The 27,360-nt window shown below is 53.0% G+C and overlaps 3 protein-coding genes across 18 annotated transcripts in view; 2 read left to right on the top strand and 1 right to left on the bottom strand.

Moving 5' to 3' along the window:
• Positions 1–1,693: 1,693 nt before the first annotated feature.
• Positions 1,694–22,689, top strand: ZDHHC1 (zinc finger DHHC-type containing 1). Of its 7 annotated transcripts, none has more exons than XM_045443101.1 (12): positions 1,704–1,993; positions 8,470–8,516; positions 9,906–10,148; positions 14,888–15,063; positions 16,639–16,740; positions 17,106–17,230; positions 17,310–17,486; positions 17,756–17,868; positions 21,487–21,569; positions 21,813–21,900; positions 22,031–22,109; positions 22,213–22,689. In XM_045443101.1, exons 2-12 carry the CDS (start codon positions 8,508–8,510, stop codon positions 22,494–22,496), a joined length of 1,479 nt encoding a protein of 492 aa, XP_045299057.1. In that variant the 5' UTR covers positions 1,704–1,993; positions 8,470–8,507; the 3' UTR covers positions 22,497–22,689. The 7 variants fall into 7 exon arrangements, with proteins under 7 accessions (XP_045299061.1, XP_045299059.1, XP_045299063.1 ...); XM_045443102.1 differs by having other exon boundaries at positions 1,706–1,993; positions 17,328–17,486; XM_045443103.1 differs by lacking the exon at positions 21,813–21,900 and having other exon boundaries at positions 1,698–1,993.
• The window catches only part of LRRC36 (leucine rich repeat containing 36), a 59,083-nt gene continuing 54,380 nt past the window's right edge, over positions 22,658–27,360 (bottom strand). For 8 of the 10 annotated variants that reach the window (XM_045443064.1, XM_045443071.1, XM_045443072.1 and 5 more), the window contains one exon: positions 22,658–23,837. In XM_045443064.1, the coding sequence (XP_045299020.1) occupies positions 23,824–23,837 (14 nt within the window). In that variant the 3' untranslated portion in view covers positions 22,658–23,823. The remainder of the gene's footprint in view (positions 23,838–27,360) is intronic. The other 2 variants (XM_045443065.1, XM_045443069.1) reach the window with 1 other exon arrangement.
• On the top strand, positions 23,686–27,360 carry TPPP3 (tubulin polymerization promoting protein family member 3). Its single transcript, XM_045443143.1, has 4 exons — positions 23,686–23,798; positions 26,238–26,431; positions 26,547–26,700; positions 26,820–27,360. The coding sequence occupies exons 2-4, from the start codon at positions 26,244–26,246 to the stop codon at positions 27,006–27,008; spliced, it is 531 nt and encodes a 176-aa protein (XP_045299099.1). The 5' UTR covers positions 23,686–23,798; positions 26,238–26,243; the 3' UTR covers positions 27,009–27,360.

Here is a 27,360-nt window from a genome sequence, read left to right as displayed (position 1 = left end):
GATTACTTAAAAATAAAATCTTTAAAAAAAAATGAGAAAGAGTGATAAACCTGGAAACTGGGAGAAGAATGGACTAGAAGTAGGCAGGCAGATGTTAGACAGGAGGTTGGGGCAGAATCAGCAAGGAAGATGCTGGTGGTCTGGGCTGGAGTAGAGTGGGAAGAATGGACACCGGCCATGTTTCAGAGGGAGGATGGCTTGGTCTTGGGGACTGTCTGGATTAAATGGGCAAGGACCAGGAGACTGAGTAGATAGTGGTGCCCTTGGGAGGGTCTGAGGGGGAAGAACAGATTTGTGGCAAAGACAAAGAGGGCATACAGGGATGTGTTGCATCTAGATACCCATGAGACATCTAGGAGAGGTGACTGGGAAGCAGGTGGACCCAAAGTCTAGATGGCTATGACTCTCAGGTCCCTCCTCTCCCTGTGGGCACATATGGGCTTATCCTCCACATTGATTTCTAGGTCATCATCTCTGTTGGACCTGAAAGTTCTCCAATTCCAGGTAAGAGTCATCTTGATTGACATCTTAACAAGAGAAGTCATCTTGCATTTCTGAGGCCAGAGTACAGAGATATTTATTCCACAATAAGTTTGAGTTTATCAGGACTGGAAACAAGAATTTATATGGTAGAGACATTCAATCACTTGCACAAGGACTCACAACTGGCCTGTGGCAGAGTAGGAGTTGTTAATGCATGTGGCTCATGCATTTTAGGCATAGGGATGTTTTCTGTCCAGCCCATTCTAAGCTGATAGCAGCCAGCTGCTCACCATTTTAGGGCCTTGGAGATTTGGAAGACAAAGGTTCTTCCTGTTTTTTGAGAAAGCCTGAGCTCATGGGAGGGTCCATTTCCAGTGTTCCCAAGGAGAAAGGGAGAGGGAGCTTTCAGGGCAGCTGGGTCCAGCAGGGAGGTCTCCAAGCCAGGGGAAGGGAAGAGTCTTCAGGCCCTGCAACCAGGGAAGCAGGCACCTATCCCCTGGCAATCTTGGGGCATCAGGCATGGCCCCTTAGAGCCCAAACCTGGAAGTCCTGTGGTTGGGATAATGGCTGTGGCCTCAGTACCAGAGAGGACCCATGACTAGAGCGTGCTTCTCAGGCTGCTATTGCAGGAGATCCTGAGTCCTTGGAATAACCTGGGTAATAGGAGCCCAGCAGAGACCAAGACTGAATGTCCCACCAGTCTGGAAGAGGGGGCTCCCAGTAGGATTTCTGCTTAATTTAAAGGAAATATAGAAAGGAGATATTTTGTGCTACATATTTTCTTTCATACTTCACATTTTATATTATGGGGAAACCTGCATATTTATTTGTGTATTTGTCTATACCTGTCTTTCCCTTAGCCTGTAATCTCCCTGAGGGGTAGGGATCTCGTGTTCCCCATGGTATGCCCAGTGCCCAGCACATACTCATTAAAGTGTGCAGGCTGACTGGGGGGTCTCCCCGACAGTGGTAGTCTCAGGGAGAAACTGAAGGGGGGCACGTTTGGGACAAGTTACGATTTCGAGAAGACAGCTGTGGAGTGAGGGTGGGGGAAAGTGGGTTTTCGAGGACAATAGTTGAAAGGGAACGGGGAACGCAGAGGCTCGGGTTCCAGGGATCCCAGGGGTCCCTGATGAGCCCCGCCCCGAACCTTGGTGCCGGCGCGAAGTGACGCAGCGCGGTTTGGCCGCTGTGGGGCGCCGTAGCCCGCGCCGTTGCCAGGGGAACGGGCCCAGCTCCTGAAGAGTTCCATCCCGCCTCGGCCTGGCCTGGCGGGGCTGTACAGCCAGCCCGCTCCAGCCGGTGCCCGAGGACTTGCCCGCCCGGCCTCCGTCGCGCGGCCCGGGATGGGGCCCCGCTCCGGGCTGCGCCACCGCCTGGTCCCGAGGACCATCTCCGTTGTGAGGGTCTGAAGTGCAGCCACCGTGGGAGGGTGGACGGCCCGGCGCGGGGGCTGAACTACCGGGTGACCTTGGCAGGGCCGATCTGGCTCGGTCGACGCGACGCGCAGGTGAGTAGCCCCCACCGCGGTTCTCACCTCGAAACCTGGCACGAGCCACGGGGTTGTGGCTGCAGCCGCCCGGCTGTGCTCTGCGCTCACCTTGGCCTGGAGCCCGCGGCCTGGGCTTCAAGGGACAGGGCAGAACGCGGGGCTTCCTTCTAGTATTCATCAGGTTCACATATCTGCATTGAGCAGGTACTCAATATACACAGTATTCTCAATACTGTGTGCCAGGGACGGGGTCACTGAGGACTCCAGGAAACGGCACGATCTCCAGAACCCACAGAATATTAAGGGGGGTGGGGTGGGCAGGCTCCAGATAGACGACTGTGTGATTTTCGCTCGAGATAAGTACTCTGGTGACGTCATGGAGGGGGCGGGGGTGGTGTTCTGGCAGGGTCTCCTATAAAAGGTGACTTTGAAGCTAACACCCGAAGGTTGAAAGGAACCAGAATTGTAAGTAGGGGAAGGGTGTTTCTGGAAGAGGGAAAAGCAAATGCAAAGGCAGCAAAGTACTATTAAGGAACAGAAAGGATGAGGGGAGCATTGAAGGATGCGATGGAGGTTTCAACTTTGTCCTAGAAGCAGGAGGAAACCATTGAAAAGTTTTGATGAATTTGAAGTTTTGAAAAGCTCACCTTCCTCTGGCTGCTGTGGGCAGTGTCCTTATGACAGGGCACACCAGCAAGTCATTCGAGGGCCATCATAATTCTGCCAGTCTAACTGTGTCTCCTAGAAGAACTTAGTCTCTCTGAGCCTCAGTGTCTTCATCTGTGAAAGGGGGGTGTTATTCTGCATGTTGTTTATGAAAGAGAAAGTGAGAGACCAGTCCATCCGAGACCAATGACAGAGGAGGTCTTTGGGAACAGTTTGAAATGACAGGACCTACCTATCTCAGAGAGTTGTGAGGGCTTATAAGTGCATTCTGTTAAAGTAGTTCCTGGCACAGAAAAAGTTCCCTCCAAATGGCCATTATTACTGAAACTACATTGCTACAGGGGAGCAATGATGGAGGGTTGGAATAGGGTGATGGCAGCAGAGATGGTAACAGATGGTTTAATTTCTTTTTTTGAAGGAAAGCTGGATTTAGAGATAGGTGTGGGGTGGTCTTTGCTTTTGTGGAGTTCACCATGGAAGATGGGTTTGTAAACGGATAATCACCATGAGTTGCAATAAAAGCAACATTGGTGCTTAGTTTTTTTTTTTTTTTCTTTTGTTTTTCTTACTTTGTTTTATCACAACTTTGCTCTTAACGACTGTTTCTTGGTGGGTGTTCCTCCAGGCTTGCTCCTACAATCATGTGAGTTGATTTCCTGGTTAAAATCAACAACCGTTGGCTCCTCTCATTGGCCTTTTTCGCTCCATTGTTACTCCTTCCTTCTTGTCCCCTTTCCCTGGCTAAACCTGAATCCCAAACAGTTGCACTGGTTGCTTCAGGAGGAGAATGGCACAGAAAATGTTTGCACACCACATCAACTCAGGAATGAGTGAGATTTCAGGGTTTTCTTGCTCTAGCATCAGACTTCTGTGTGTTGTTTATGTGAAGAGCCCAGCCACATCTGAGGCCAGTGACTGGACGGGTCTATGAGAACAGCTTGAAGTTCCAATTTATTTTCTGGGCATTGTTGTGAGGTGCATATCTTAGTCAAACTGGAGCCACTTCCCAGAATTTTAAGGCCAGAGACTTCTCTGGTACCTGGAGGGAATTTTAATAAAGTATTTGCCCAAAACTTCTTTTATAAATGACTTTTTTTGCACTGTAAAACAGTATGTACCATGCAGCATTTTTTTTTCCCAGCCTCTGTTTAGGTTTAAATTGGACATCTGTTAAATCTTAGTGAAAATTATTTTATTTAAAAAAATTTAAGTTTATTTATTTATCTTGAGAGAGAGAGCGAGCAAGCAAGCTTGGGGGAGGAGAGAGAGAGAGAGAGAGAGAGAGAGAGAGAATCCCAAGCAGGCTCCATGCTGTCAGCACAGAGCCCACATGGGGTTTGAACCCACGAACTATGAGATCACAACCCGAGCCAAAACTGACTGAGCCACCCAAGCACCCTTAGTGAAAATTATTTTAAAAGCAGATGCAAGGAAAAGTTGTTTAGAAATATCCATAGACGGGTGCCAGAATGGCTCAGTCGGTTAAGTGTATGACTCTTGATCTCAGCTAAGGTCTTGATCTCAGGGTCATGAGTTCAAGCCCTGCAAGAAAGCAAAAGAAATATCCATAGAAAATAATTCCTGTAAATCCTCTAGCTTTTCTTAGCAAACAGAAAAGATGGTTGTGAGCAAAACCATCCTGTTGCATGCACCTTCCCTTTGGGTTCTGGAGTCACAGGAAGCTGAGCTGACTTTTGGCTGAGCACTGGAACAGGGTCCTGCCCAGCAACTCCTCTTGTGCTGCCCAGAGGTCTGATTCCAACTTTGACAAGACTCCCAACAGCTCATAGGGAGCTCTGTGGTTCTTCCTCACAGCTCTGCAGTGGAATGATTCAGAGTTGCTTTCGAGGAGTGAGGAAGCACCGAAATAAAACTGAGCACTCTTTTTGCATGGTAGTTAGGTGGGATTTCCTTGTTTGTCAGGTGTGGTACAGGGCTCTGGAGCCCACAAGCACATTTGGTCTACGTGGCAGCCCAGTGGGCCAGGAGGGTAAGAGGTGACACCCCTTAATTATTTATCTGACACTTTCTTTTTTTCAAAAGCATTGATGCATATGGTAAAAAAATTTCAAACACTGCACAGTAAAAGCAAGTCTCTTTCACTGCAGCCACTAGATCTTCCCAGAGGCTGTCCCTGTGTTTGCCTTTTTGCATTTCTTTCCAGAGAGAATCTATGCAAATTGGAACATACCCATCCCTGTTTGTTTTCACTTACTTGATATAGCATGTTCTACAACTGCCCACATCTTGCTTTTTCACTTCACTGTGTATCGAAGGTCATTTCATCCCTCATTGTTTTGATATTGTATAGCATTTCATTGTGTGACTGTGCCATAGTTTGTTTATATTGTTTTTTGTTTTTTATTATTGCAAACAAGACTGCTGTGAATCTTTGTGTACTTTGTGACTATATGTATAAGATAAATACCTAGAAATGGAATGACTGGGCCCAAGGGTATATGTGTTCTAAAGTTTGGTAGACATTGCCAAATTGCCTTCCAGCTACCTTTTTTTTTTTTTTTTTTTTTAAGTGGGCTTGAACTCATAACCCCGAGACCCAAGAGTTGCATGCTCTAGTGATTGAGCCAGACAGGCACCCCCCAGCTAACTTTTTAAAAAGCTGAGTAAAGAAGACACCCAAAGAGTTGCCTCTGAAATTTGCCTCCGGGTTACCCAATCTGTGAGTGGCAGTGCAGGAACCAGAGCCAGGATCTGTTTCCAGGCCTTGTGCTCTTGCCTAGCTCCAACCTGCCTCTCTCCCTTGGTGGCTCAGGTCCCCAGGCCCTCAATCCCCCTCTAAGAGCCCTGTCTCTTCTTCTCTAACCCCATCATTCTACCCTGCCAGGTCAGTGGCCTCCTCCTAAAAAGCCTCTTTAGTAATGAAATTGATTCTTTTCTGAAATCCTCAAACATTTTTCAGGAACACAGGGGTGCCCACAGCCTCTCCAGGGCTAGTATTTTTCACTTTGGTCTGGTTGTTTTGACAACGCCATTCATAAATCTTAGGAAACATTCCTAAATACTTTTTTGGTGGGAGCAGAGGTGGGCAAGAGGGAAGTGGATCAGTCATAGAACTATTCTACAGTTCATAATGAGAACTTGAAATGTTGACTTCCCTCATTTAAATTAGGCACATAAAGTAAGGTAGCCTAACTTTCTTTTGAAAATGCTATTTTAGGGTTTTAGCATAGGAATGTTAACAGGAAGAGATTAGTGTCATCTTGGCAATGACCTTTATCTTATCGGGACAAGGGAGGGGGCTATACAGCCCCTCTAGCCCACCTCAGAAGCCAGGTGGGTCCTTGGCTTACCCAAGGTGACCTTTACCCAAAGGTGGCGACTTTTGGCCCTAACACTCCTTGGGACCTCGTCACTCTTGTCTCCATCTCCACCAGTTTAACTCTGTGGTTTGTTCTGTGGCAGCAGAAGGTACATGAAGAAACTTCTACCAAGGCACACATACCTCTCAGCCCACCAGAGATGCAGCTGGAGGCATTGGTGGTTTAGGGGACCTTGTGGGCTTGGCCTCCATCTTCTGGCCAATTCTTCCCAAAGCACAAGGCTGCTGGGCTGCTGCCCTCCCTGGGCCAGCCTGCTGTTGTGTCACCTTTCCCCTCTTGCTCGTGCCCTCTTCCCTACTGGACTAGAAGAAAGCTTTCTAAAACACCCACCACCTTTGTGTCATTCCCCTGCTTTAAACTTCTTATGACTCCTTGTGGCTCTTTCAATAGTAGCCAGACTTCCTTGCCTGGCCTCCTAAGCCCCATGGGATCTGACCCTTCAGCTCCTCAGGGCTCATCTCCTTCTCTAGATCCCCCCTCCATGCACCCTGTGTTCTGTCACTCTGAATGGCTCACCCTTGTATGACCCATTCACCCACTGCCTTCATGTCTGTCTGGGCCCCCCGAAAGCAAGGCCCTGAGGGCAGGAGCCTGGTCTCATCTGTGTTTATATCTTTAGTCCACACAGGGGGCTGGGCCCCAAAAGTGCTGACTGGGCCAAGGTGTAAATGCACAGGCTGGCCAAGCTGTCCGGGAGCAGAGCCATGCGTCTTTCATTCTGGTCTTCTAGAGAAGTGCCAAGAGGGAAGGAAAAGCCAGAGAAGTTCCGGGGTCTGATGACAGTGCTTGGTCCCATCCCTGCCTGAGGCCCTATCTTGGATTCTCTCCTACCTCCCAGCCCTTTTAATCAAAGCGTTTTGGGCCAAAAGAATTTGTAGCCACCAACCCCACAAGGGAAAACGTCATCAGGTAAGAGCTGGCTGGCCCAGGTTTTCCGGGCAGGTGGCATGCCTCCTGGCCAGCTTGGGTGTCTGCTCTGGGGTGCTGCTACTGCTGTACAGGACTCACCCAATAGCACCATTCCCCTGCCCTCTGTCTCACATGAGGGGCACCTCCCTGGGCCAGTTGTCCCCGGGTTTGGAGACAGAGCCACCCCCAGGCCTCAGATGATGAGTCCTCCCACTTCAGATATTGGGGAGACAGCAGCACTGGGGGTGCCTGCGACCACTGCCACTCTGAGCAGTGGGGACATGTCAGTCATATGCCTCTGCTGCTTTCTTTAAAAACTTCCTCAAGGTGTAGGGCTGCACAGGTGTGAAGATGGCAAAAGGAAAGCTAGAATTTAAGGATCCTAATTCATGGGTTCCCTTCAAAGGAGTTTCCCTGGTGATGGTGTCACTGGAGAACGGATGTGCAAGCCACAGGGATTTGCCCCTGAGCAGAACCACCCACCTCAACTGTATTTACAGGGCTTCACCTAAAGACCTTTGAATTCCCAAAAATCAAGGACAGATTTGCTACCTCTGGGGACATTGAAAATAAAGTGGTACCTGCTTTTTTTTTTTTTTTTTTAATTACCATTGTCACTTTGATCAAAGGTGAGACGGTTAGAATGACCATCCAGTGGCCCAGCTCTTATGACAACATGTTCCTTGGGACCACTGGTTTAAGAAAGCAGCTTCAGGGGCGCCTGGGTGGCGCGGTCGGTTAAGCGTCCGACTTCAGCCAGGTCACGATCTCGCAGTCCGTGAGTTCGAGCCCCGCGTCGGGCTCTGGGCTGATGGCTCAGAGCCTGGAGCCTGTTTCCGATTCTGTGTCTCCCTCTCTCTCTGCCCCTCCCCCGTTCATGCTCTGTCTCTCTCTGTCCCAAAAATAAAAATAAAACGTTGAAAAAAAAAAAAAGCAGCTTCAACCAATCCCATTACTTTGGAAATTAACCTTGTAAAATATCAGATGCAGCAGCCTTCCTTTGGAGAGATCAGGAGAACCCAGAGGGCTATTTTAAGGGTAATTATAATATCTATCATTTACGAAGCATTTATGTGTCAGGGCTTTACTTACAGTGTTGCTGATCTATGCACAGCACTAGGTAGCCATCCCTACCCCCATTTTTCAAATGAAGAAACAAGCCACTCAGCTAGTAAGTGCAGAGCCAGGACTTGAACCTAAATCTGTTACCTCCAAAGCTGGGGCTCTTTTTTCACTCCTCACTGTTTCTTTTTGAAGACAAAGCAAATGACCAGGGGATTCCAATTGAGTCCCTGGGAGAAAACTAAGGTCATCCCATTTAGCTTTGAGGCTGCTCAGAGATGAATATGGCGGGCTTGGCTTACAGGAGGCTCTGAGCCTCAGGTGGGATGAAGCAGTGGCTAAGTGTGAATGTCCGGCAGTCAGGGTAATAATAGCCAGTGGCAGGGGGAGCTGGGCAAGAGGTATGTCTCTGCATGGTGGCTGTGCAGATCGAAGGCAGGGCAGAGTGGGCCAGATGGCTCTGGGTGGACCAGGATTCCACACCATTTATCGCACCCACATTTCCCTTTATTTCAGATGATTTCAAGTCAGCAAACATTTACTGAGCACCTACTATGTACAAGGTATGTTTTGGGTGCTTGGGGAAGGGCATGTGGGGAGCAGGGGTAAGTGAATCACAGTACAGTTGCTACCCTTAGGGAAAATTGGCATAACAGGGAGCAGATGTGGGGATGACACAGGGTTCCAAGTGGCAAAGTGACTTGCCCATGAAAGACTGAGCATGAGGGCCCCCTGACTCTGTTTGGGGCATCAGGGAAAGCTTCCTGGATTGGTGATGCTTAAAGTGGGCACTGAAGGCCAAATCACATTTTGTTGGGCCAAGATGTGAGGAAGGTGTTCCGGGCAGATGTGCTGAGGGGGGTCTGCTGTACTTTCTGATATAGTCAGACTCCTTGGCCCACAGGCATGGGCTCCCGAAAGGAGAGTCCAGCTGCCAGGGTTTTGTCCCTTATTCCTGGCCATCCCACCAAGAGCTCTGAGTTGGCCTGTCTCCCCAGGTGTGGCGCTGCCTGCCCAGGAGCTAGTCCTCCCTCAGGCCCAGAAGATTCTGGAGGTGGGGCTCTTCCTCCAGTAATGACAGCACACCCTGCCTGCCTTGCATGTGATTTTGGCCTCTAGGCCAGGTCTTAGACTAAAGGATGGTGGGACGGGGGTGGGGGAGTGCTGCCACCTGGTGGTCTGGCTGTGGAGGAGGCCCACCCTTCTCTGAGCGAGCTCTCAAGTGAGTCAAAGGCCATCAGCCCACTCGTCTCTTCTCAGTGCACTAGGCCCAAATTTACCTAGAGAAACATGGTCTTTTTTGCTGCTGGAAGGAAGCAAGGGGGGATCCTTCCTTCTCTTGCATGCTGGCCCCTCCCCAGCCAAGAAGTCTGAGGCACAGGGGAGATGGTTTAAGGGCTCCCCCACGCCCCATCCCCGCTGTTCCCAGCCTCTCTCCTAAAGGGATTACGTGCTAGCCCAGGGGCAGACACCAGACCCCCTTCTGAGCACCCCTAGTCCATGTTTCCTCTAGCAAAGAGTAAGGGGGCCCTTTCTGACACTTGCATTTGGGCCTCAGGACAGAGGTGACTAACAGAATCAGCATGTGTTCTCATTGCTCTGGCCCCAGCCTGATATTGTTACCAGATGAGAACATGTCTTACTGGGTTTAACTTTGATGGCTGTGGAGACAGCACTTTGAGTAACAGGCAGCCACACTGTGTTCTGAATAAACCCTGGACCCTCCTATCTTGTCCTGGCCAGGGCTGGGGCCAGAGCTTGCTCTGGGGCTTTGAGAAACACTCCACTACCACCTTCCCCCATGGCCTGTCTTCATCATGCTAGGGCCCCAGTTCTTCTGCAGAGTAGCTGGGAGATGACTTCACATCCCGGCCTGCTCTCCACATGGGGCTCTGGGCTCCAGCCCGGGCCTCCTTAGGCTAATGCTTTCTCTACTTTTCCTTCCTCTGGAGATGAACGTCTGCAACAAGCCCTCCAACAAGACAGCCCCTGAGAAGAGTGTGTGGACAGCGCCTGCACAGGCCAGCAGACCCTCCCTGGAGCTGCAGGGCCAGCGGTCCCGCCGGAATGGGTGGAGCTGGCCCCCTCACCCGCTCCAGATTGTGGCTTGGCTGCTGTACCTCTTCTTCGCTGTGATTGGCTTCGGGGTCCTTGTTCCCCTCCTGCCTCACCACTGGGTGCCCACTGGCTATGCTGTATCCTTGGGAAAGTGTGGGGCTAGTACATGGAAGAACTGGGGCAGTGGATGGAGGAACATGGCAGAGGCCTGAAGCTGGGCTCCAGAGCCCCACAGAGTGCAGGCAGGCCCCCTCTCTGCCCAGGAGCACCAGCTGCCTCCCTGCCTGGTTTCCAATCCCCATCTGACCCCTCTGCCTGATGGGGTGAGCAGATGGACCTAATGTACCTTGGAGCATTTAAAGCCCACACAGCTAGGAACCTTGTCAGCCGAGATACCGCAAGAGTGATCACAGAAGAGAGCCTTAATGTTAATTGTGCCCAGAGCTCAACAAGGGATAGAGAGTAATTATTCCATTTACAAAAGAATCTTTCACTTTTCAAAAAGAGTCATGGTAGAATTCTTTTACATAGTAAGTTTCCTGGTATATTTAAAATGTGGTTTTATGTACAGTCAGATAATTATGCTGTACCCAGGACTGTTTAGGAGCTCATTGGTTTTGTAAACCAGACTCTTAGTGTGAGGCTGAGTTGACAAGAGGAGGGATAGAGATGCCCTGGAAACTCGTGGGAACAGTGACAAACACAAACTTGCCTGAGCCCAGTGGTATGACTCCCCCAGCCTTGGCCACAACCCCCAGGAGCCGAGGACGTGGCTGCAAGGCTGGGAGATTGGGGTGCAACAGGTGGCTATGTGCCCCTGTCCGGAGGTGCCCAGAAGAGGGTGCCCTCATGTGTGTTCTTCATGAAAATGATTTCTTGGGCTTCCTGGGGGAGAAGGGCAAGGGTGGGCTAAAGGAGGTTAGCAGAGATTAACTTGAAAGCTCCGGGCGTAGTGTCAGCAGCCGAGGTTGGTCACAGCTCAGCCCTTCAGGGGTCAGACAAGGCTGAGCAGCTTCGGCCGGCTCCCCGGTTCTCAGCCTCCTCCTCTGTCTGACAGGAGTCCTGCCTGCTTCGCAGAGGAAAGGAGCACCGAGGGTGTGTGTGTGAGCACCAGAATATGTGAGCCAGAAGTGTGAGTGTGCTTTCTTGGGAAACCACAGAGCCCTTGGCTGGTGAGTGACAAGGACAAACATGTGGAGAAGGACTGTAGAGAAGGTTGTTGTCCTCAGACACCAGCAATATCGCTGGGGGGCTTCCTGGTTCACTAGGACCCAGGGCCTAGTCATCAGCTGTGTAAATGGAACCCTGGCCTTTCCCTGAGGGGACCAACAGGACTTAGGCCTTAGTGCTCTTAAGTAGAGTGGTTTGTGAAATATTCCTCCCATGATCTGGAATGGGCATGCCCCTCACTCAGGACTGTCTGGGATTCTACCACCAGGGTACCTGGGAAGCCAGATTCATAACCACGTGGTTGCAGTGAGTACAGTCAGAGCAAAGACAGTAAACAAGAGTAACATCTGTTGAGCATGTATATGTGCCCGGCACTGTGCCAAGCCCTGTATGTGGATTCTATCATTCAATCCTCGTAATAATCTATAAGGAAGGTGTTCTCCCCACTTTACTAATGAAGAAGTCAGGGCTCGGAGAGTTTAAACGACTTCCCGAGGTCACACAGCTGATACCCACTGAGACAAGAAGGGCTGCTCAGGCAACCTGACTCTGAGGCAGTGGGACGATTTAAGGGTTTTGTCCTCTCCACATTGATTCCTTTGGGCAACGTGGAGGCTCACAGAGCCACCAGGATTGGCACTCCCACTTCTAGGCCTGTATGCTTCTCCTTCCTTCCATCAAAGCCACCTTCCTTATGAAAACTTCCTCAGGGCCCCTGAGGAATGAGGTAGGGTAATGGTGTGTAGCAAGTATCTACTTGGGGCCTGGAAGTGGCCTGGGACCTACCGTTGCAAAGATGAGTAAGACAGGCCCCCAGCCCTGGGGTGCTCAGCCTGCTGCTGGGGGAAAGCCTTGTAGATTAGAGATCATCACATGGTAGGTATGAGGGCAGGAGCCATACAACAGATTATGGGTGTAGGAGGAGGGCTGTCTAGACCAACACCACCGTGGGCTCAGATGCGGATCTGCTATGTGTCCATCCTCCTCTGTGGTCACCTCTCTGGGTACTCTTGGCTCTGCCCCTTTCCTTCATCATCTATATCCAGTCAGTCATCAAGTTCTGTGGATGTTAGCTCCTAAATAGCTATCCAAGCTTGCCCTCATTCCTCCCCACTGCCATCTGCCCCTCTTACCTAGATGACTGTTTTGTTTCCAAATAGGCCTCCCCCCACACACTCTTGGGCCAATCCATCTGTGTCCACCCGTGTTCCTGCAGCAGATTGCCCTTTCAAAATCCAAATCTGATAAAGTTGCTCCCCAGCTTAACATTCCATAATGGCTTCTTCCTGTCTTAAGAAATGATGTTCAAGATCCTCAGGACTCTTCATGTTCTGGGTTCTGTCCATCTCCCCAGCCTCTTACATTATTTCCTCTGACACCACTGGTCTCTTGGCTGGAAGGCTCTTGACTTTCTCCCTACCCAAACACCCAGCTAAATAAGAAGTCCAGAACTGGCAGCCCACAGGCCTGTTTGGCCTACAGATTTTCTTTTCTTTTCTTTTTTAAAGTAGGCTCTATGCCCAGAGTGTGGCTTGAACTCACGACCCCAAGATCAAGAGTCACACACTCAACCAACTGAGCCACCCAGCTGCCACCAGATTTTCTTTTTTATTAAAAAATTTTTTTAATGTTTATTTATTTTTGAGAGACAGAGAAGGAGCGTGCACACACACGAGTGAGGGAGAGGCAGAGAGAGGGAGACAGATCCGAAGCAGGCTCCACGCTGACATCAGAGAGCCCAATGTGGGGCTCAAACTCAAGGAACTGTGAGATCATGACCTGAGCTGAAGTCAGACGCTTAACTGACTGAGCCATCCAGGTACCTCCAGATTTTCTTTTTTAATTGGGGGACAGTTAACACACAAAATGGACAGTCTTAAGTGTTCCTTTAGCAGGTGTATTTTAAGAATTATTTATTTTTTGTCAACATTTAAAAAATGAGACCTCATAAAAATCCAGATTTCTAGTTCCTTTTGAAAAGTTAGAATATGGTGGCATGTGCCCTTATTCTAGCATGGCAGCAATGAGCTGAGCTGGAACCACACACCAGCCACCCCTCTGGCCGGGACTCTACTTGGTCCCAGTACCCAGCCAAGCCCCTCCTATTTACATTATCTGTTCCTCTCCAAGTCTCAGCTGAGATGATGCTTCGTCGGAGCAGCTTTCCGGATCCCTTCAGATTAGATGAGGTTACTCAGTTGTAAATTCACATGGTCCCATGAACTTCCTTCATTGTAATCAACCCATTATTTGATTAACATATGTGTTTCCCGTCAGACTGTAGGCTCCTTGGGGCGAGGGCCCAAGTCTGTCTTGCCCCTGGCATAGCCCTCAGAGCTTGGCGCAGAGAAAGACCTGAGTGAACAGTCAAATGAATGAACCAGGGAGTGGTATGGGAGGAGTGTTGGAGCAGAAAACTAAATGTTTGCCTACATTCAGTGTGTCTGAAGAGAGGCTGGAATGGTGAGGAGTAGTGGGTGGTGATATCAGTCAGGTGTGACAGGAGCCAGAGCAAGAGAAGCCTTGGCACTGAACAGAACAGTAAACTTTAACTTGAGAGCCATCGAGAGCCACTGTAAAAATTGAAGCAGGCAAGGCTTTATTTAAGCTATTCAGTGCTCACTTTGGGATCAAGTGAAGGGCAGGCTCAAGGGCACTGAGGCCAGAGGAACAGAGTCAGGAGACTGTGGAGTACCCAGGGAAGAAGTGAAGGCCTGACCCACAGCCAGGGCTGTTTGGCCTTTGTGGGCTGTGGTCCTCGTGTTCAGCTGTGGTCTAGCACATTAGGGCAGAGCCTGGCTCACACAGACATGTATGGAAATTTGGCCACTGGGAGGAGGAGGAAGAAGGAAAAAGGAGGTTAGGCAGCCGACTGATGGAGGGATGAATGATGGAAGGATATGAGGTCTGCCTGGTTAGCAAGAGGACAGATGGAGGGAGGGAGGGCAGATGGCTGTCTGGAACCTATTGGTGAATTTTTACAAATGTAGACTTTGCAGCAAATTGTCAGGATACTCGTCCCCTGCATTTGTTCTACTCACTGAGCAGATAGGTCCTGGATGATCTGTGTTTCAGTCCCAGGAATTAGCCAGGCTGCCCCTGGCCAGGTGCTGAATATGTCAAGCCATCCCAGAATCCTCAGCCCTAGGGCTCCAAGTATCTGGACTCCAGTCAGGGAGGCGGTGGGTGTATTGGACCCTGTCTACAAGTGATTCTCCATCTGGTCCAGCTGCTGAGAAAGGATGGCTGCCTCCCTCTCAGATCCAAATTCCTATGAAGGCAAGAGAAACAAACTTAGAACTTATATTTTGGGTCCTTGGGCCTTAGAGGATAATCTCTTTCAGTCTCATTTCACCATTTAGAATCTGAAACCAGATCAGATTCCAAGGTCAGACCAGCCTATGGCCTGTGCCAGGACTGGAGCAGTGAGGCCAGGGCCCTGTGGTTGGGCCACTCAGCGACAGTAGGCAGTGCCTTGTGAGCTCCATTACCAGATGGCTCCTCTCTTCCATCTGGGGCATGGGTATGCTGAAGAGGTCTTTCAAGGAAGCTCTTGTGGGGCTGGAGGTAAGAGGTGGCGCAGGCAGAGAGTCTCTGCATGAGGGAGTCATATGGAGGTGGAGAGCTGCTACCTGGCCCTGAGAAGTGGGGAAGAGGGGCTTCCAGCCAGCAGAGTGTGGAGTGAGTCTTTAACCTTCTGGGCCAGTGCATGGGCGCCATCTTTGCCGGCCACCTTGTGGTTCACCTGACTGCTGTCTCCATCGATCCAGCAGATGCCAATGTGAGGGACAAGAGCTATGCAGGCCCCCTGCCCATTTTCAACCGCAGCCAACATGCACACGTCATTGAAGACCTGCATTGCAACTTGTGCGACGTAGATGTGTGAGTGAGTGTGGACTGAGGGTGTGTGTGGGTGGTGATTGTGCCCCAGGGAACTGCCAGCGTACGTTCAAGGCGGAGAGGGGCATGCCCAGGGCTTTATAGTTGTGCTGATGCCTCAGAAACCTCGTGTTTTACACCAGAGTGACAGAGAATTGGGTGAAGGAGGAGATTGGAAACAGAAGATGAGGAATGGCATTTCCAACAGTTACAGTAGGAGACACTTGGCACTGCCACAGACTTTTCTACTGACTGACTCTGCCAGTGACTCCCCTACCCCCATCTCTCACAAGCATTCCCAGATAGGGACGGGGAGGGGCACTAATGCTTGAGTACTTACTATGTGCTAAGTGCTTATGAACAACCCTGCAGGGTGGGCAGCACCTCACCTCACAGAAGAGGAAGTGCCCAATGCTCATATGGGAGCCCAGTGCTCCCATATGACCTATGGCTGAGGTCATATGGCTATTGGGTAGCAGAGCTAGATTCACAATCCAGCCTGCCTGGCCCCCAAGCCCATACTGTTATCCTCAGTTACCCATGAGGAATCTGAAGCCCAGAGAGGCCAAGTGACTTACTCCAGATCATGCTGCTAGTGGGAAGGACAGTCAGAATTTGCAGAGCCCATGCCTCCTTGGCTGTTCTGGACTGCCTCCCTAGGTCCCTCCCTACTCTCCTGGAGCTTCCAGCCTCAGGCAGGGGATTGGGGATGGCGGTATGGTCCAAGGCTAGCTCTACATTTCTAATCTTAATGTTCACAGCCTGTTGAAGGGGTATGTCCCCAGGACAGAGAAAGAGGCAATGGCATTAAGGCACTGAGGAGTTTGGTGTCTGATCATCCTTTCCTTCACTAGGCACCAGTCAGTGCATTGCTCTTAAGTGGATGCTGTGGCAATGGCTGCCCAATCTGTTCTGTTCTGGGGAAAGGGCTGCAGCTCACTCTCCCACACCCCTTTGGGCTTGCATTCCTAATGTGGCCTCACCTCCTCTGACCCCCTGCAGCAAACTGCTGTTCACCCAGATGTCAGCTTGCTCCTCTTCCTTTGGCTCCCTTTGGGTTAGCCTAGACAGACTTTTTCTGGCAGAGGTTTTCTGGAAGAATGCCAGTAAAATTCCCATAGACTGGCAGGGAAATAGGGACTCAAAAAATGGAGATGTCAGAAAAAGCAACGCAGGCCCCGGACCCAGCAGCCTTGCTCTCTTCTGCTCCTTGGTGCCACACCTGCATCGTCTCCTGGCTTGGCGCAGGGGTCCTTGCTTGGAAAAGAAGCCCCATTTCCGTTTCATACCACCATCACGCAGGTGCGCAATCCCATAGCGGTTAAGTGTAATGCCTCCCAACCCCTCTACCTCCTACCCTGGCTCTTCAGAAGCCAGACCTCCTGTGGGTGCGCTGCTTCGCAGTGCCACCAGAGGGCGTGCGCGCTCCCCGTCGCCGTTTCCAGGTTCCGGTGGAGTGCGGGGTGGGTAACGCGTTCCAGGCCCGGCGTTCCGGTCTTCCGTGGCCCCAGCCAGGTCGGTGGCGAAGTGCGGGAAAAGCTAGCCGACCGCCTTGTGCCCCTCCACCCCCTCCCGCAGGAGCGCTCGCTCCAAGCACTGCAGCGCCTGCAACAAGTGCGTGTGCGGTTTCGACCACCACTGCAAGTGGCTCAACAACTGCGTGGGCGAGAGGAACTACAGGTGAGAGCGCGGCACGGGCCGCAAGGGTGCCTGCGGATGCACGGGTCCGAGTGTGAGCCAGGAACCCTGAGCTTGCATATGAGGCGGGGCAGGGGTGGGGGAGCGGTGCTTGGTGGACCTGTGCGCTGGTGTGCATTAATGTGTTGGTCTGAGGGTGATGCTCCTGATGGCTGCCACCTGGGACTGCTGAGGGAAGGTTTGGGGGCTTTCTCCTGTGGGTCCACAGAATGTCATTGGCTTCGTGAGGAGTTGGGGCTGTGGGGTCAGAGGCCTGGCTCCCCTCCCAACCGTGGGCCCTTCTGAGTTCTGGGCCCTTATCCAGCTGGAGCACCTGGGTGCTGACAGCTGCCCACGGCTGGGCCCAGGCTCTTTCTACACAGTGTGGCATCTGCTTTACTGGGTGTCCTGCTCCTCGTGCTGGTGGCCACTTATGTCTTTGTGGAGTTCTTTGTCAACCCCATGCGGCTGCGCACCAATCGCCACTTTGAAGGTCAGTCCCGGCTCCAGGCCCACTTCCACCTTCCAACCCTGGGCCTGTCCTAGTCATTGGTCACAGCCCGGATGAGCAGTCTGCCTGTGCCTTGCAGTCCTGAAGAATCACACAGATGTGTGGTTCGTGTTCCTGCCCGCTGCCCCTGTGGAGACCCAGGCTCCTGCCATCCTAGCCCTGGCTGCCCTACTCATCCTTCTGGGCCTGCTTTCCACAGCCCTGCTTGGCCACCTGCTGTGCTTCCACATTTATCTCAGTAAGTCCCCCAGCCCCCACTCACATATACCTATACCTGCCTTGCGGTGGATAGGGGTCCCTAGCCTGCAGGGAGGTACCACTTGGGCCGTAGAACCCTGAAGCCATGCTCCTTTTTCAGTATTGGCTTTTGATGGTGGCCTGGTCTCACTTAATGGATTAGTGTATATGGGGACAGTAGTTTTCAGGCTGGGGCTGGGTACCCTCCCTTACCTTCTGAACTCTAGGATCCCCTTTCCACTGCACTGAGCCCTCTCCTCACCCCCTCAGTGTGGCACAAGCTCACCACCTATGAGTACATCGTGCAGCATCGCCTGCCACAGGAGGCAAAGGGGGCCCACAGGGAGCTCGAGTCATGTCCCCCCAAGATGCGGCCCATTCAGGTATAGAAGTCGCCCAGAGGGCTGAGGGGATGGGAGATGGGGCCTGGGTGTGGGAGGGATGGTGGCTGTGCAGCAAGCAGCAATGAGACAGGGCAAAGGAAAGCAGGCCTGGAACCACAGTTGGAGTAGGGGAGCACCTGGAGGCAAGAGGGGCAAGGCCAAGCCTGTACTAAACACATGTCTGTTTGCTCAAGTGTGAGCACAGCCAGAGGAAGCCCCGTGTTTTCCCGACCCCATGTACATGCCTGTCTGGGCTCCGAGTATGTGCTGGAGGGCATGGGATGTGGGAGCTTGGAAGCGAGCAGGTTGGGGCTGCAGAAGAGAGATGGGTCAGCGACTGGGTCACCAGGATGGAGATGTCAATTCTCTCTACCCGTGACCCTGAGACCTTAGACTCATCACCTTCTTTAATCCTTAAAAGAGCCCATGAGGCAGGTAATATAACTGCAACCGTGTTGCAGATGAGCCTAACGCTGGGTCTGCGAAGAGTTAAAGTCCCTACACTCTGAAGCAGGAACCCTGTAGCCCAGCTACTGACCAGTCTATCCCCATTCCCACGCCCCATGGCTTCCTGAGGTCAGCAGCTGGAGGTGGGGGTGGTCCAGCTCTTGGAGCCCCCAGGGACTGGGAAGGCAGGGGGCCCAGGCAGGCCTTGCTGGGAGGGCTGAACTCTGGATCCCAAGTCCTCATGGCAACTAGACACAAACACAGGCTGGTGGGCGGGTTGGGAGAAGGCTTGGGACCCGGCCTCTCCTGTTCTCATTGCCAGGGGTAGGGCCTGGGAGGCCCGGGGGGAGTGTTGACTTTTGGTGGTGACCCCCCTGCCACACCACTATGTACACACACTGGTGCCTGGCATTGAACCCTTGTAAGTGCAGTGGCAGCTATCCTCGGAGTGGGCATCCCCTAGGCAGGAGACTTTCTCAAGCTTCATAGTCATTACCCACTGAGGCAGGACTGGTCCTAAGATGCTTAGACTACAGGGATCTAGGCCCCTGCCCTGTCACTGCTTGCCTAGGCTTTGGAGTCAGGTGTGCCAGCAAGGGCATTTAATACCATCTGTATGTGACCCGAGGGAGGCCTCCCCAGGAAGAGGAGGGATGTGTTTGTCCCATTGCACAGAGGAGAGTTCTGAGGCTGAGAAGTGCCATTTACCATTCAGGAATGTGCACTTTTTTTTTTTGGTCAAATTTTTATTTAAATTCTAGTTAGTTAACATATAGTGTAATATTGGTTTCGGGAATAGAATTTAATCACTTACATACAACATCCAGTGCTAATCATAAGTGCCTTCTTAATACCCATCATCCATTTAGCCCATCCCCTACCCACCTCCCTCCATCAACGCTATTTGAGGAATGTATACATTTAAAAAAAATTTTTTTTAACTTGTTTTATTTTTTAAAGTTTACATCCAAATTAGTTAGCATGCAGTGCCACAATGATTTCAGGGGTAGATTCCTTAGTGCCCCTTACCCATTTAGCCCATCCCCCCTCCCACAACCCCACCCGTAACCCTCAGTTTGTTCTCCATATTTATGAGTCTCTTCTGTTTTGTCCCCGTCCCTGTTTTTATGTTATTTTTGTTTCCCTTCCCTTATGTTCATCTGTTTTGTCTCTTAAAGTCCTCAGATGAGTGAAGTCATATGATTTTTGTCTTTCTCTGACTAATTTCACTTAGCATAATACCCTCCAGTTCCATCCACAGAGTTGCAAATGGCAAGATTTCATTCTTTTTGATTGCTGAGTAATACTCCACTGTATGTATATATGTATGTGTGTGTGTGTATATATATATATATATATATACACACACACACACACCACATCTTCTTTATCCATTCATCCATCAGTGGACATTTGGGCTCTTTCCATACTTCGGCTATTGTTGATAGTGCTGCTATAAACATGGGGGTGCATGTGTCCCTTCGAAACAGCACACTTGTATCCCTTGGATAAATGCCCAGTAGTGCAATTGCTGGGTCGTAGAGTAGTTCTGTTTTTAGTTTTTTGGAGGAATGTACACATTTTGAAGCTGAGAGAGGATCCTGGGGACAGCTGTGATGAAGGGAAGGGGGTTTGAATGGGGATACCCTGGTATACCCTCAAATTTCCCCAGCTGGCTAGGACCTGGCTCCTGTCCCACCCTGGCCCCTCAGGCTTCTGGGACCATCCTCTAACTGCTGCTCCTCCCACCCTGCCTTACTTCTGGAGCCCAGGGGCACCAAGAAATGCTTTGCCCCTCTTTGCTGGGCCCTGGAGGGGTGCCAAGTCCATACTGGGGGAAGAGAAAAGATGGGGGAGGCCAGATTACCGTGAGGTCCCAGTCATTACCTTGAGGTTCTAGTTCTTGTGACTGGCCTCTGAACGCTTCTTTCCCAGTGCTCCTCTCCTGAGGCTGGTGCCCCCACACTACTTTACAAAGGGCTAGTCTGGGCCTTGGTTGGGCATGAGACTTACTCTGGGCTTCAATCTCTGCATCTGTGCAGGCAGCCCATGGCCAGCTGGGCTCTATCCCCCAGATCTTCCAGGGCCCTGAAGGCAGCCTCCCCACCCCCACCCTGAGCAGGAATGCGGGAGGGGCCCCACTCTAGAGCCGTTGCCCCCAAACATAGGCTTGTTTTAGAGACGGCGTTGCTGTTACAGTGTCATCTCTGCATTAGTCAGGACGCCTCGGTCTCCATGGAAACAACTGTTCAACAGGCGACAGCTGTCCCGGTGCCCCCCCTGCACCCCCCCCCCGGTAGGGGTGCAGCATCATCCTGGCTCTGCCCTGTACCCTCCACACCCCACCAGGGTTGGCTTTTTCCTCGCTTTTGTCTCCTCACCTGTTGTCCTTATGAGCGTCCTTTGTGCTCGGTGGCAGGCTTAGGCCACTTCTGTGTCCTTCTGGCTTCAGGTCCCCTCACTTTCAGGGGTTGGTGCTGCCACTACAGTGTCACTGTGAGGATCAGTGACTAAAGTAGACACAGAACTTGCCCATAAGCCTGGTCCCAGATGGGGGCTGTGGTGCTGTTTTTTCCCACCTCTTAACTGCCTTCTCTTTTGGGGTGGGGGAGACCTCGCATGGTCCCACTAGTTCCCCCACCCAGGTAGCTAAGATTGTGGCTGGTACCCTGAGGACTCAGCTCCCATCCAGTCATGCACATAGCCTCAGGTGCACACCCCAGCGTATGAATGTCTGGCCAGTCTCCCAGCCAGGGAAACAATCAGGGAGACTAGAGCCCTGGGAGGAGCAAGAAGTAGGAGAGGGTTGCTCTGAGAGCCTTTTCCCCACCACCCACCTTGGCAGAGCAGACTGAGTACATTGGACCTATGAGGCTGGGGGTTCTCTGGAGGAGGTAGTTTGACTAGATGAAGTGAGGAAGATGGTAGGGATGGGGTAAGGCCCGGAAATGGGTGTTTTAAGCCTCAGCCTACAGAGGGGTTTTCCCAGCATAGCTGGGAAGCCTGGAGGACAGTCGGAAACCTCTGTGCCCAGACCTCCCACAGAGACCAGTGAGAAGTGGGGTATTGTGTACAGGATGGGGTGTCGGATACAGGATGGGGTGGGCTCAGGAGCCAGAAGGCCTTGGATCCACACCTGGTCCCAGCCTCCCTGGCCCCCACCTTCCCCAGGAGATGGAGTTCTACATGCGGACCTTCAGCCATGTGCGCCCAGAACCCCCTGGCCAGGCCAGGCCTGCCACCGTGAATGCCAAGTGAGTGCAACCTGGGCATGTGCCACCTGAACATCTCTCATTGGCATGGCAGGGACATCCAAGGTGGGAGAAAAGGGGTAGGTCAAGGCCAAAGTATAGGTCTGGGTCCAGCCTGGCATGCCCTTGGACAAATCAATGCCCCTTTCTGTGTGCTAGGAAGGGTGGCTTATTTCAGAACATCCAGAGGGGTGGGATTTGAGGAAACAATGGGCATCCAGCACTTACCCTTCCACTTCCCCTTAGTCTTTCTCAGTTCCTTGCCACCCGAGGCCAAATGGAGCCCCCCCAACCCTCCTCCCCAGAGACTCTGCCTCCCCGGATCCGACCCCAGGTGAGGGGGACTGTGCTGGGCCCATGAGGAAGGGTATGGGAAAGAAGCCTCTACCCTGCCCCACTCCTCTCCTTCTTTGGGTGAAGTGGGGTTTGGAGAAGGGGCACTCAGGCTCCCCATGTCTCTGCAGAAAAAGAGGAAGCGGCGTGTGTATAAGGTGCCAACCTCTGGCACCTCGGATCGGGAATCGCCGCTGCCCAGGCTGTCGGGTGAGTGTCCCTTTCTGACCAGATCCTGAACTCCGAGGGAAGGAAAGGTAGGGCCCTGAGAGTGTCACAGCCCTAAGTTTCACATTTTCCTCCATCCATGCAGGGCCCAGGGGCCCAGGTCGCAGCTCCAGCTCATCATCAGATTCCGCGGGCGCCAGCCCAGTGCATGCCACTGGACCTGCAGGCGCCTACCACTCGGCGTCAGCAGAGTCCATGGATGAGATTCCAGTGGCGCAGACACGCCTGGGCAGCGCTGCTCTGGCCACCCCTGGAGGCAGGGGCCGAGAGCCGGGGCTGGCGCTGCAGGTGCGTGCGCCCGCTGTTTTCGTGAGCCCAAGCAGCGGCGAGCCCGGGGCGCGGGGCGGTCCAGAGACCGGCCTACCTTAGCAGGGCGGAGAGGCAGGAGGGCCAAGGAGGACCGGCCATCCCGACTCTCTATGCAACACCCCCACCCTTGCCGCACCGAGTGCACTTTAGGGGCCCCTATGGCCAGCGGGATGGGTCCCCTTCTCCCATGACTCAGCAATACCCCCTCCCCCCCCAACCGGCCATGATGCTCCAATAAACTTTTTTTTTTTTTTTTAATGCTTTTGCGGACTTAGTGCATACTTCTTAATGTCAAGGGCCATAGGCCCTCCTGGAACTGGACCATTGTCAGTCGGTCTAGGGGCAGAGGGTAGGATGAGCCCCCTCATACACTGAGTGGCCACCTAAGTTGTCATATAGAGAGGTACACGAGGACCTAAGGTGCTCAGGTACAGGGCCCCCGTTGTGAAAAGTCTTGGAAGGCTGCCTGGAGGAGGTTATTTGTCTTGTCTTGAAAATAGGGTTTATACTTGAAAGGGAAAACAGGCTTTGGGATCCGGAGGCAGCAGAGGGGGCAGGGACTGTGAGGCCGACACCGGGGTGGAGTGGGAATAGAAGACCCCAGAAGTCTTTAAACTTCTTCCTGATGTTGGGATTACTGTTGGTGGGCTTGGGGATTCGTGATTAGTGCATTGGTCCCTCCTGCTCTCAGTGCTTTTGAGTTGTGGCCTGGGGGATGCCACACGTTATTGGGAGAGCTGTGGCCTTAAGCCAGCTCTAGAACCCACTGCCATTGAGAGGAAGGGCTTTCTCGCTCCTCTGCCAGCCCTCTGCCCACCCCCCCCCCCCCCCCCCCCCCGGTCCCCCTTCACTCTGGCTCCTGCTCCTGTTCCCAAACGGCCTTCGGTTGCCGCTCTGGGAATCTTCATCTTCCCTATGGAGGTGGGGGCCTGCCTTGAACTTTGGGCAAAGCGCCAGATGAGGCTCTTTTCCCGTTAGGGGTTCATCCGAGGACGTCCAGAGCTGCGGAGGGCTGGTCTCCAACGGGCGTGAAGGCCGTGGAGCTGCCCTGCGAGCTGCGGGGATGATGATATCGCAGCAGCTCCGCCCCCGCTGAGCGCAGAGGGGGAGGGGTCCGGTGGGTGGGGCTAGCGTGACCTTGGTCATTCTCCCGCCGAGACAGCCCTGGGGGTGGGACTCGCCGTCTCTATGGAGACCGAGAAACAGGGGATAATACGGCGGAACCGCCCAGGCTGCAGTCCCTCCCTGGAGCCGGCAGGGAGCAGAGCTGCGGAGCCGCCTTGGTCTCCCGCGTCCGTCGGTCCATTCTTGCGTCCTTCTGTCCATCGAAGGAGCACAGTAGGAGCAGCCACGAGGTAGAAGGTAAGAGACTACAGCGCCGACCACTCTAATCAGTATCCTGCACAATAAGGAAGAGGGTGGGGTGGGAGCGCCCTGGAAGGGGTCCCAACCCCAGATGGTACCGAACTGAGGACACCAGCTGAGCGGCCCTGCCCTGGGCCCCAAGCGTTCCTCCCCCACCTCCTTGCCCTGCTGATTGATGACTCCAGCTGTCCCAGTGGGAGTCCGCGGGTGGCCCCAGTTCTTGGGTGTGGCCGCTCCATCCTTGGCCTGCAGACTCCTGGGACTATGGCCTGTGACATGGCTCCACCTAATCGGTACCAAGAATCCCTTCTTCCCATAACAGGAGTGAGCACTGGATGCAGGATCCTGTCAGTCAGTCTGGGACAAGCATCTGTGCCCCAAAACCTCCCCGAGACTTTACGGTTGGGTGGCGTCTCTGGATCTGTAGTGGGAGGTTGGAGTGTAGAGAGAGGGAAGAGGAGTGCTGTGTGAACCTGGGATTGTGGGTCCATAGAGTCGCGACAATGTGGGGACAGCGGGGACCCCTAGGCCCAGAAATTGCAACTTAGGGATAGTGAGGATCGTCACTGGGAGGGGGCTTTCATTGTTAAGGCCAGTGGTAAATGGAAGGGGGTGTAGTTCTGTAGGGGCCCAGGCTATGGTAACTGGAGGCCTTAGGATAGATAAAAGGCAGAGGTAGAAGCTGTTTGCTGAGGACATGACTTAGGGTGTGTTCAGGAGGCTGCAGTGGAGGTTTGGGGTGTGTTCGGGGAGTCTCAACATGGGGTCTCTCAGTGTAATACCTGGGAGTCTGGAAATGCAAGTCTGTGGGTTTGGACACTGAGGGGTTTCAGGGCAGGGTTGAGCATGAGGCCAGAAGGCTTGTGGGTGTAAGGATGTGGTCAGAGGCTACAAGTGTACAGAGAGGGGGTGAGTTGTGAAGCTCTGTTTAGGGGGCTCAGTAAGGGCTGTGGGTATGTGGATAGGGAGCCTTAGTCCCAGGGCTGGGGTGTGTGTGTGGACGGGGGTAGCTGCAGTGGAGGTCTGAAGGTGTGGTCAAGGAGGCCTCAGTACTGGGCTGTGTCACACGTCATAGCTGCAGTGCAGGGCTGTAGGTGTGGGCAAGGGGCTGCAGGGAGGCTGTGGGGAGTGTAGGAGGGACACTTTATTGCAGGGCTAAGAGTATTACTGGCGGGTTTCTGTACGGGGCTGTTAGTATATGTGTGGCCGTGGGTGCTGAGGAAATGGTCCAGGCCCTCAGTCCTGAGACTGGTTAAGGGTCTGGTGGGGGGAATAAGGCTGAGAATGTGGAGAGCCAGGGCTACATGCATTCAGCTGTGGGAATGTGGACTGGTGTGACAGTGCTCAGGGTGTGGCCAGGGGCTTCCATGGAAGACTGAAGGTGTAGACACTGGGGAAGTGTGCTTCACTGTAGGGCATAGGTGTGAGGATTACAGGACCAAGGCCATACCTGCAGTTGCCAACATGCCTCTGGGGGTTGATAACTCTACAACCCCTACCCAGTCTAGTCTCCTAATCACCTGCTCCTCTTAAACTCTACAGACTGGGAGGTTACAGCCCCAAATGGATGGCAAGGGACCAGGAGGCCACGGTTGTGCCCCAGGCACTGGGAGTGCTGCTGTGCCCCACCCGTGGGCCCATTCCCTAGCCCAGCCCAGCCCAGCAACACTGGGAGCTTCTCCCTGAGCCGCCCTGACACCATCCTGCCCTTAGCAACATTCTCCAAGCAGTACTACCCTCCCTTAGCAACTGTCTCCAGGCTTCACAAACTGTGGCCAGGCCAGCCCCAAACTCCCGCTCCCCTCGTGTTTTTGTTTAACAGCAAATAGTAACAAGGTCCTGGCTGGGCTAGCTGCACCCCTGCCTAGGGCATGCACCCCTGCCCATGATCTGGCTCCCTTCTCAGCATGGACTGGGTCCTTCTGGGTCCTCATGACTCTGACAGAGACCCTGTCCTTACTAAATACCTGCCCAACCAGCAGCCTGGCCTGGCCCTGACCTAGCTTGGCACGGAACTCCCAGGGAGGGGTGCCTGCTCTGCCACCCTCACTCCCACCCAAGCAGGCCTTGTGCCAGGGTCAGACAAAGCCATGGCCCCAGCTGTTGCCCTCACAGTCTTTCTGGACAGTGCCACTCTGTTCCCAGCCTGGTGTGAGCATCATGATTTCACCTTCTGAACTCCACTCTAAGCCAGGGCTGGAATTAAGTGACAGGACCTTTCAGGGCTTCTCCTTGGGGCTCTGAGGCCCAGGGACACACTGAGTGCTGGCCCCTCTCCCCAGGCAACTCCATCTCCAACTCTGAGGGTATGTGGCATAAGTGCCCCATAACTCAGACCTTGGTAGGTTTTGAGGTAGAGGCAGTGATGTTCTCTGCCTTGGGGAGAGGAGGGGCAGCTTGGCTGGGAGGTGACTGAGGTGGGTCCCCCCTCTACAGGGTAGCATGGCAGCAAGCACAGATGTGGCTGGGCTGGAGGAAAGCTTCCGCAAGTTTGCCATCCACGGTGACCCCAAGGCCAGTGGGCAAGAGATGAATGGCAAGAACTGGGCCAAGCTGTGCAAGGACTGCAAGGTGGCTGATGGAAAGGCCGTGACAGGGACCGATGTCGACATCGTCTTCTCCAAAGTCAAGTGAGCCCCAGGCAGTCCTTGCTTCTGATGTTCCCAGAAGGTGGGGAACTGGGAGGCTGGAACCAGGGAAGACATGGAGAAGGGGGAAAACTCATGGTGTCCACATACCTTGCAGAGGAAAGTCTGCTCGGGTTATCAACTATGAGGAGTTCAAGAAGGCTCTAGAAGAGCTGGCAATGAAGCGATTCAAGGGGAAGAGTAAGGAGGAAGCCTTCGATGCCATCTGCCAGCTGGTGGCAGGCAAGGAACCAGCCAATGTGGGCGTCACCGTAAGTACCCTGCTGGTCTCGGGTGGCCACTGAGGGGGATATGGGGAATCACAGCTGGGGGTGGCGGTCTGGGCTTCCCAATGCCAGGTGCCCTTGGAGGAACAATTCTGTCCAAACAGAAAGCAAAGACAGGAGGTGCTGTGGAACGGCTGACTGACACCAGCAAGTACACAGGCTCCCACAAGGAGCGCTTCGACGAGAGCGGCAAGGGCAAGGGCATTGCTGGGCGTCAGGACATCCTGGATGACAGTGGCTATGTGAGTGCCTACAAGAACGCAGGCACCTATGATGCAAAGGTGAAGAAGTAAGGCCTGGGAAGGCCCACAGCATGGCTGCCCCCAGCAGAGGCTCAGGCCTGGGCCTAAAGGGCACATGGAGCGAGAGAGCCCTGTCCCTTCCCTGCTGGACCTCCACCCACTGCTTCCTGACCAGCCCCAAGGGCTAGCCCACCAGACCTCTGACCCAGACTGCTCTGCATCCCCTTCCCCTTCCCTCCCTGACTTCTGGTTGTCTGGGGAGGGTCTGTGCCTGTAGCCTCACTGCCCCAACCTAGCCCTGGGCATGGCTAACCCCTTGCGTGCTTGCCTCATATTTAAGCTGCTGCTCTGGCCAAGTGCCTAATTCTTACCCAGACCTCAATAAAGATACCTTTTGTACCAA

Source organism: Leopardus geoffroyi, chromosome E2 (genome assembly GCF_018350155.1).
Source record: "Leopardus geoffroyi isolate Oge1 chromosome E2, O.geoffroyi_Oge1_pat1.0, whole genome shotgun sequence".
Classification (NCBI taxonomy): Eukaryota; Metazoa; Chordata; class Mammalia; order Carnivora; family Felidae; genus Leopardus; species Leopardus geoffroyi.
Note: the sequence above shows the minus strand (reverse complement) of the source record. Positions and strands in the feature narration are given on the sequence as shown.

What these genes read in the sequence shown, in the direction of transcription:
- ZDHHC1 (XM_045443101.1), top strand. An exon ending in GTGCTTCCACATTTATCTCA is followed by an intron (nt 17,487 to 17,755) that starts GTAAGTCCCCCA and finishes TCACCCCCTCAG; the next exon opens with TGTGGCACAAGCTCACCACC. An exon ending in CCAAGATGCGGCCCATTCAG is followed by an intron (nt 17,869 to 21,486) that starts GTATAGAAGTCG and finishes CACCTTCCCCAG; the next exon opens with GAGATGGAGTTCTACATGCG.
- TPPP3 (XM_045443143.1), top strand. Translation starts at nt 26,244, where the DNA reads ATGGCAGCAAGCACAGATGTGGCTGGGCTGGAGGAAAGCTTCCGCAAG. An exon ending in ATCGTCTTCTCCAAAGTCAA is followed by an intron (nt 26,432 to 26,546) that starts GTGAGCCCCAGG and finishes CATACCTTGCAG; the next exon opens with AGGAAAGTCTGCTCGGGTTA. An exon ending in CAGCCAATGTGGGCGTCACC is followed by an intron (nt 26,701 to 26,819) that starts GTAAGTACCCTG and finishes CTGTCCAAACAG; the next exon opens with AAAGCAAAGACAGGAGGTGC.